This window comes from Pteropus alecto, unplaced genomic scaffold (genome assembly GCF_000325575.1).
Source record: "Pteropus alecto unplaced genomic scaffold, ASM32557v1 scaffold20, whole genome shotgun sequence".
In the NCBI taxonomy this organism is placed as follows: domain Eukaryota; kingdom Metazoa; phylum Chordata; class Mammalia; order Chiroptera; family Pteropodidae; genus Pteropus; species Pteropus alecto.
Genome location: NW_006436298.1, coordinates 8454018 through 8463322, shown reverse-complemented (window position 1 = coordinate 8463322; position 9305 = coordinate 8454018). Strand labels below are relative to the sequence as shown.

Genomic DNA, 9305 nt, shown 5'->3' with positions numbered 1-9305 from the left:
TTGCCTCCTTGATGTCTGCAGGAACCTCTCTTCTTTCAGTTGGTAAGAAGGCATCTACCCCACAGCACTGTGAGGAGTTTCTGTTAGGAGGAGAAACACCAGCTGCCCAGGGGTGTGAGACACCATAGAAACCCTACTCCACTGATCTAACAGTAGGCAATACCACGGAAGAGACCCAGAGGTCAGAAGCTGAAAACAGACACCCACGCCCAGCTCTTCACAAACAAGAGGCTTTATTTTTATACTTACTTCCTCCAAAAAGTGGGGAGAGCATTTAAAGGGCTCATTTTGTAACATAGAGACGCTTGGTGCATTTGAAACTTAGACCCATGCCTGGCTCAGTGGAGCAAAAGAGAACTCGACTACAATCTCTGGGAAGCTCTCCCCACCCCTGAAAGACACCTCCCAGAGCTCTGCAGAAGACAGTAAGTGCAGGTCCATATTGCACAAGATATCAGTCCCTTTGTTGGCCTACGGAGAGAAAGAAGTCCTAAAAGCTTTGTGAAAGCTTCTCTCCTTTGGGGTCTGGGCCTCATTTCCCGGGCCAGGGTGATCCCTTCCCTGCCTCATCTAGATTGTCAGCTGTCTTCAGTCTCTTCAGCCAAAAACAGCTTAAATGAACTTGCAGTTGTTTCTGGATAATGTTAAGTCATTAAGAAACTCATTTGCTTTGATTAACAAGACCTTTTAGATTTATTTTGAATTCCATGTAGATTGCCAGAGCATGCCTACCTACACAGCCCTGAAAGGGCTGAAGATGGAAGAGAGGGATGTCTTCTGGTGTTCTGGTCATTTAGATCTGAGCTTTGCCAGCAAGGTCAATATTATACCCTATGTGCCACTGCAAACACATACTAAAATGTTTGGTAGGGCTGAGAAGGCACCACGGGTTCTGGCCCAAACACTGAGCCTTTGAGCACATGTGCAAAGGCAGGCTACTTCCTACACAGATACTCTTAGGGTGGATAACATGTCCAGGGCAAGACAGACTCAATCCACTATTCCCAGATTATAGTCTCTCATTTGCCCCTGATAAGATACTGAGAGAGGGAATGACAAAAGGCAAGTGTTTAGGTTACAAACCAGAAATTCTACCAGGAATGTGTCCTCATTGGTTGAAGAAACCAAGCAAAGACCTGGTATGAGAGTCCAGGAGCCACTCAGTGGATTTCCTGTCATGTCGGCCCCTGCAACCCCCAACTAAAGACAGAAAGAGAGCATTGTGGGGTTGTCTTGAAGCAAGAGAGCTGGTGGATATAATTTCTCAGGTACTAGAAGACAGCTCTGTTCGAGGGCTGTAGCAGCAGTGAAACATAAATGTTAATACAACCTGCAAGGTACCTCCAATACTGCCTCCCAGGCGTCTCCCTCCTCCTCTTTGCATAACTATCAGCTATTCAGCTCCCAGGGTAATCCTTAGAGGTTGAGAGACACTAGTCACCTGACTATCCGTGTGAACGATGCTCCCTGGGGTTATATGCAGCAAGGGCCCTGATTTCACTTACTCCCAAGCAAGCCCTTGTGACTCTCCTGACTAGTCCAAATCCCTCTAATGGCTCTGGGACCCCTCTCTGGTGTCAGAGAATAATTGATCAATATCTGTCTCCCCCAATAGACTAGAAGCTCTACAAGGGCAGAGCCATATATGCTGCTCTTCTGTTGGTTTGGTTTTTTGCTGTTACATTGCCAGTTGATGGCCCCAGTCTTGACATAGAGAAGATACTCAACCAATAAATGTTGAATGAATGGACGAATTCCCATTTTCTGACCCCCAGACTGTCCCAGGCTGGCCTCCCACCTTGAGCTCCTGCAGCTGTTAGCTCTGAAGTGCTGCTCTTCCAAAGGACCAATTACCTCTGCAGTTAGCACTTGTTCTCTGTCTTGGAACAGAGACAGTTGGTGCTGAATGACTCTGCTGCCTGAAGCTAAAAACTCCCCAAGGCCACTTCCCTGCATATGGGACGCCTGGCATCACCCAGACAAACAGGCTGTCCTACCCTCCCAGCTTCCACACAGAGACATACTTTCCTAATGTCTTTTTCCAATTTGAACTTCCTTTGATGCTCATTATAACCCAAACCCAGGAATATAAAGTTGTGGGGTAGATTAGGCTGAGGAGGGGAAGGGGTGAGGCAGGCAGGTGTGCAGGGCTCCAAGTGTCACTGCTGGTAGGCATACCACTGGAGACGCTCAACTATATCTCTGTCACCCGACTCCCTCCCCAGAGCCAATGGCCCTCAGCTAGGAATCAGGTATTTCATGAACATATTGAGAATAAAGCTAGTCTCCGTAAACTGAATTATATTTGAATTATCATCAAACATGAAAATAAATTCCCATGTGAGAAGGATTTGGTCCTGAAATATAATACAAATCACAATAATATACCAAGCTTAATCATATCCTTGGAAAGCTAGATATTTCTGATAAAATTAGTAAAAGTCGCTTCATATACAAACATTGTATCAAAACTTTAAAGGATTGCTAAATCCTTCTGGCTTTGGGTGAACCTCCTTTACCTTGAATGGCTTACCTTTGTAGGCTAAGGAAAATATTTTCTTTTAAAACTGAATGGTTTTAACTGTTTCTTCCAAAGTCTGTGAGTCTGTTATTACACAATTCAGATTCATGGAAATTAAGGGCACCAAGTTTTGTTTTGTTTTGTTTTGTTTTGTTTTGTTTAAAGATTGTGAGTTTTTCTTGGCCATAAAGATTATTTTCATGATTCGTGATTTTCCAGGTATTGACATGGCAGTTCTATTCTGTCTAATTCAACAGAACTCATCAATGAGTATTTAGAGAAGGCCTCAGGTTCTGTAGGCCACTGGGCCCAGGTAGTTCATGCCCAGCATAGATCCCAGCCTGGGGCAGACACGTTAACCTTCAACCTTGCTGCTGGGAACATCAGCAGCCAAAAATCATTATGCCCCAATAATAATGTAAGGATTTAATGGCATCATTGTCCTATTATTACTAATTTTGTATAGTTTAGCCTCCTATAATATTATTCTAACAGGAGATAGTCTTTGTTTCATTTATTTATTTATTTGTTTGTTTGTTTGTTTGTTTGTTTATGCATGCAGGCTTTAAGATACCCAGAGCCCTCAAGAGACATCAGATGGCAACCAGGTTGTTTGGAATATGCAAATTCACTTTGGGAATTGAGAGCAGACACTGGGAAATGAATCTCCAGTTGAACCTGTTTTCTCTTGCCTGGTTCCTTCCCACCCTCCACTCTCACTACTATTGGAACTCCCAAAGTCAAATCAGTAGTGATTTTTCCCCTGGTTGCTACAGTTAAGACACCAGTGCCTTCCCGTAGCAAAGAGGTTGGTGGGGGATAAACAGGTGAGAGTCCCGCTCCTGAACTGTTTTCGGGGAAATTGTAGCTGTACCAAAAAGGATTTTCTCCACCCTAACCTAATTTTTACCCATCTGAGACATTTTACCTCCCACCTGGCTTTGAATGGTATCTGTCAGGCTTCCTGGGCTGCTCTGCTGTCTCACTTCTGAAGGTCACAGCATAGAACACTTCATTGTCAGCAGCAATGACTTAAATGTTATTCCCTCGGCATCAGAATCTCTAGCGAGGGAGGGAGAATATTTCCTCATAGCGGGGAGGAGAGAAGGAGACAGAGTTCTCATCTTCCAGCTGTGTCTCTTCTAGCTGCTCAGCATCAGGGATGGACCTGAAATGTGAGCAGAAAACACAGATGTGTTACGGCCCACAGCACCACTCCCAGAAGCAATGCCACTAACTTGGCAACAGGCTGCACACAGATTTGCATTCACCTACCACCTTCCTTATAGATGCAACACAGCACAGACCATGACTGTGACAGCTGTGACAGCTGGAAAAGGGAGCCGCTCTGCCGCACACACCATACCTGTCATTTCCATCATTCAGGAAGGAAGGGTAGTCCTGGTCGTCAACAAAGGCAGCATTCTCTGGAGGGTAGATGGTGTAGTACTGAGGAGGGCTTGGTGTGGCAGCTGCCATCACTCCAGATGGTGTGAGACCACGAGGGTTCACCACTGGCTGCAGGTAGGTGGTGTTCATCCCAATTGGCTCTTGAGAGCCATAAGGGGGAGGAATATACTGCACCACAGTAGCCCCATGGAAGGTGATGGGTTGGTTGATACCAGTGAAAACAAACGATTGTCCTCCTGCCGCCTGCTCCGAGTCCAGGGCCCTTTCCTCGCTTTCTTTGCACAATTGACAGGAGAGCATTTTGAACTTGCACACAGCAATCAGGACGAATGTCACCCCAACTGACAGCAGGATGGGCCCGAGGAGCTGAGTCCACTCAAAGTGGGAGACCCCTTGGTATTTGATCCAGCCCATGACGGTGAACGTGATCCCCACCAGTCCCAGGAAGATGCCTGAGAAGAGTAAGGTGGCCCCTGCCTTGTCATCATCGGACACCTGGATGTCCGCAGTACTGGGTGTGTAAGGAGTGACCGAAAACACATTGAGAGGGAATTCCTCCAAGCGGCTGCTGCCCTGCTCCATCATCCTCACACGATCACCCGCTTCTTAGAAAGGAAAGGGACTGTGAGAGCTCCTCAGAGCAGAGCAAAGGAATCACAGGTTCAGATTAGTTATGGAAGAACTTTGGGCTTCTGTGGTTAACAGAGTAGAACAGGCAGAGGCCGGAACTTTGTTAAGAAGGATAAAGGTCTGAGAAATGAAGCCTGAAGCTTTCTTATGTCAACAACTGGACGTCTCTGCTTTGGAATTCAACGACAAGCTCTCTCTCTCATTCACATGCATTCATTCACTCATTCAAAAAGTGCTTCTTGAGCTGCCTTATGTGTTAGGACGCACTTTTCTGAACAGTTAAGGCACTGTTCCAAGGCCCTGTTTGTATCCTACCAAAACCAGGGTTGTAGAAATGGCAATGACCTCCAGGGCCTCTGGCCCTGTAGGAGACCTTGATATATTGACCACAAGCTCAGACATTTAACCCAATTTTCCTGCTGGGTCAGTTCATTAGAAATAAGTAGGCACCTATTTCTTGACTGTGTATATATTCCTTCTCACTTCCCCTGTGCCTTTTGCTTTCAGCTTTTGGGGAATAATTCCAGTTGTGGGAGAGGAAAGAAACGACAGGAAACCTTCCCATGTACCACATCACTGGCATAGGTTGAATGAGCATCAGGCATGACCTGGGGGAAACGCACTTTGCACCCTCCCTCAGAGGTGGCAACAGAGTCCCTACTCTCTGAGCTGAAGTAAACAGTTGCATTTTTCAAACCTGCTGTATTTTGCAACCAAACCCAAGCTGATTTAGAAAAGAAAGCTCCATCTTCAATGACATTATCATTCATAACTACCGAACTTCTTCAAAGCAAACTCACAAATTTCTTCCTCCACAGAATAGTAACTGTAGCCCTTTTTTCCTAGACAGATCTTTTGCAAACATATTTCTCTCTTCAGTGATTAAATATTATATCAGCTCCCTTTCAAAGCATTGAACGGAAGGAAAAGAGTTGCCTCTTGCTCTAAGTCAAGGCTTCTCAAACTTTCCTGATGATAAAAATCATGCAGGCCACTTTTTAAAAAGGCGAAATCTGAGCTAGCAACTCAGAACATCAGAACCAAAATTTCCAAAGGAAAATAAATACTCCAGATGGCTCTTGTCATCAGAAATCTTTGGAAACTCTACTCCAAGTTAATCCCACGTGCTCCTGGGAGACCAGAACATTTCTTTCTCCACCAAAATGCTTCTCCCTGCTACAGGACAAAGCCTATAATCTCTAACTTCACTCCAACCAGATGGAAAAGCAAGCAGATGACTCCTCAGTTTATTTTCTTGAGTGTGTCTTTGAGCAGCAGGGATGGTGTGTGTTGCAATCAGAGTGGTCTGCCCCATTTCATTCTATTGCTCAAGCAAGTCACTAAGCCAACCTAGGTACAAAAGGAGGGGAGTTAGATTCTTCCTCTCTGTGGGAAGAATGTCAAGGTCACTGCACAGAAGATGTGGGATAGGAGATATTATTACTGCTCTCTGGAAAACACAATCTTCCACAGAGGAATATTGACTTTTCACTGTTGAGTCTCTGATACTGCTTCAATTTTTGCCCATGTGGTCATCCAAATGCATCTCAAGATTTGAGATCAACCATGTTGCCTCCTGATTCACTGATGGTTGGGTTAGTAACCTCATTCTTATTTACTGGCAAGTTCTCGATAAGATCCATGGGGACAACACTCTGTCACAGTCATCGATAAAGTCAAGTTGCAAATTTTTCTGAGTTTTTTGTATATTTTCATTGTTTTCCAGACTTATACATTAAAATACCTGTTTTTAACCACCAATCCACATTCCTAGTTAAAAATTATAATTTTGAAATGATTATAGTTCAAAGAGATGAGTGAAAAGTGACATCACAAAAACAGTTTTCAGAGTTTATCAGAGAACTCTTGTGGGAAGTGAAACTAGCATGGTCATATGTTAACAAAACATTTCATTGAATACATTGTGATGGGAAGTAAATTGCTTTGTGGAAGCCGTGTGTGTGTGTGTGTGTGTGTGTGTGTGAGAGAGAGAGAGAGAGAGAGAGAGAGAGAGAGAGAGATCAAATGCCTTTTATAAAAAGTTTGGTGAAGCGGCAAAAATCTAGCTGCACAGACCATGATCCTGCAGTGTAATATTTTCACAGCAGTGTGGGCCATATTCACTTTGATTTGACCACAGATGAAATACCACCAGGTCTCTACTAACAGAAAAGTACCAAATATTTCAACCACTCAAAGCATATGAAAAGCGAAATAAAACAAAGCCATGAGCTTGGACAACGTGGGGAAAAAAGCAGTCTTCTGGTTTGCTTTTAAACATATGGCTTGAAACGCTTCAAGATTTCCAGAATTCAAAAAGAATTTCTCCCCAAATGTTTGGGAAGAAATGACACTGTTTGGCTTCTCCTAACCCTAGCACACTGTGGGAGAGAAGGCACAGTAGAGGATGAAGACAGAAGCAGCAGGAAGGGGAAAGGATATTCTGCTCCTCACAATAGGACCCTGTCACTGGCCATGGTCATCACACAATCGTGAGAAAATAAAGTCAGAAAAGGTCTGGAGGGTGTGATTGGGTTCTTGAGGAAACGGGTCCATGGGTTCAGTTCTGCATCTGGTTGCTGTGAGAGGAAAACAGTGTCAGAACGCCAGCTCCTGACCCTGCTTAGAAATCCAGGAGTTCCACTGGTCCTGGTGTCCCACAAAAGACAGGTACTTCCTCCATGCCATGGCTGGTCATTAAGGCTAAAGCAGCAGAAGCAGGTAGCTGTCATGGAGAGGGGTGGCTAGGGTGGAAAAGCCGTGCCCTGAACAGCTTTATGCTTTCAGAGGGCCGAGGTTGCAGAGTTGCAGGGAACATGAGCCAGGCTGCATATGCTACTCAGTCTCACCAGCGTAGGACTGTGGCGAGAGGATCCATGCACAGTAAGGGTCCTGGATGAAACGGATGTGGAACCTCAACCCTGAGAGATGAATCTGCACTTTAGTGAATGTCGGGTGTCAGTAAGTCAGTTGGAGGGGGGCGTTTAGGGGAAATCTCAGTAATAGGGACTATCCACTGCTAACCTGTTTCACTTACTTGATTTGTGTCTAACTATAGCGGCAGATAGTTATAGTCACCTTTCACAATAAAAAGACCCAGTGGTTGAACCGTAGCTATACTATGGCCATGCTGAAAACCAAAATTGTCCCCACCCATTTTACTTTGTTACAAGATTAACAAGAATATTCCGGGCGGGGCGCGGCGAGATGCCGGCATTGTTGCTGTACGGATTCTGCGTATTTATCCCACCCTCTTGTGATTAACAAGAATATTCCGGGCGGGGTGGGGGTGGGGGGGCGCGGCGAGATGCGGGCATCGTTGCTGTACGGCTTCTGCGTATTTATCCCACCCTCTTGCTTGAGCTCCCCAGTATCTCAGTGAGGGACCGTGCGTCGGTTCTAGATGACTGACTAATCTCGGAAACGGGAAAGGAGGTTATCTGACCCAGTTGCAGTGCGGAAGGACAATCTGTTTTCCTAAACTGTTTTAAAACTGCTCTTCCATGAAGGGCATGTGCTTGCTGTTGAGCGATCTGCCTGTGGTCTTGAGCCAGGCTGTGTCTGCCTGCGGAGGGCCGCTGGGGCAGGCAGTTCTCAAGGTGTTCTCTCGGACAAACTTCAGATTTTTTTTCCCCCAACTAAACTGAATGTTACCTTGACGGAGTTGGAGTTTAGGTCACAGCCACTGGCATTTTCAGCAAAAAACGAGGTGAACCTCCCAGGGACCCAGCTCGTGGTTTATCTTCTGAAAAGGGTGTGTCTGCGTTGGGCATTAACTTTTTTCCGAACTCAGGAATTTATGTATTTGTGTATTCAATTTCTATTTTGAATACAAACAGACGCTTACAACAATCCTCATCTAGTAGCTCACAGTTCTGTAGGTCAGACATCTGTCTTCTCTTGAGGCTCTAGAGAAGAATTTGTCCCTAAGCCCATTCAGGTGGCTGGCAAACTCCCTGTGCAGCTGTAGGACTGAGGGCCTGTTTCCTTGCCAGAGGTCACTTCTGTTTCTGGCAGTCACCTACTTTCCTCTCCCGTGGCCCTGTCCATCCTCAAAATGGCTACAGCACTTCAAGTCTTCCTCAAACTTCAGATCTCCTTGACTATCCATTCTGCCTTCTCCCTCTGCCTTATTCTTTTGCACAGTCTCATAAAGTTCTCTGCTTTTAAGGACTCATGTGATTAAATTATACTTATCCAGATAATCCCTTTTTTAAGTCAACTGTGCCATATAACATAACACAATCATAGGAATGATATTCTTACCGCATTCACAGGTTCCAGGGGATAAGGGGTGTGGAATCTTTTGAGGAGGCAGGGCATTTTTAGAATTCGGCCCACCACATTCTAGTTCTGTTGCAAAGAGCCAAAGAGACTTATTTAAGAATAGGTGACTGAGATAAGAATGACCCTACTGGGAATGTGTCCAGGCTTCACCAATACTGCTAAGAAGGCTTAAGTGACAGTGCTGCAGTGGGTCTTATGGGCTTTAACATATCCATTTTACTTTACTCTCATGCAGCGATTCTCACGATGAGGTCCCAGGACCAGCCTCATCAGCATCCCCTGGGATCTTGTCAGAAATGTAAATTTGGGGCCCCACCTCAGACCTACTGAATTAGACGCTCTGCGGTTAGGGTCCAGAGGGCTGCGTTTTAACCAGGTGATTCTGATGCTTGTTCAATTAAGAACTATTTCTCTAAGGCAGGTCCCCAGTTTTCTTTTCTGTGGAAATCCAAAGTGG

The 9305-nt window shown here is 45.2% G+C and overlaps 1 protein-coding gene across 1 annotated transcript; it reads right to left on the bottom strand.

The window, feature by feature from the left end:
- Nucleotides 1-3583: 3583 nt before the first annotated feature.
- Nucleotides 3584-4560, bottom strand: TMEM174 (transmembrane protein 174). The gene is made up of 2 exons (XM_006913133.1): nt 3888-4560; nt 3584-3689 (listed from the first exon to the last, which is right to left on the bottom strand). Exons 1-2 carry the CDS (start codon nt 4514-4516, stop codon nt 3584-3586), a joined length of 735 nt encoding a protein of 244 aa, XP_006913195.1. The 5' UTR covers nt 4517-4560.
- Between the last annotated feature and the right edge of the window lie 4745 nt (nt 4561-9305).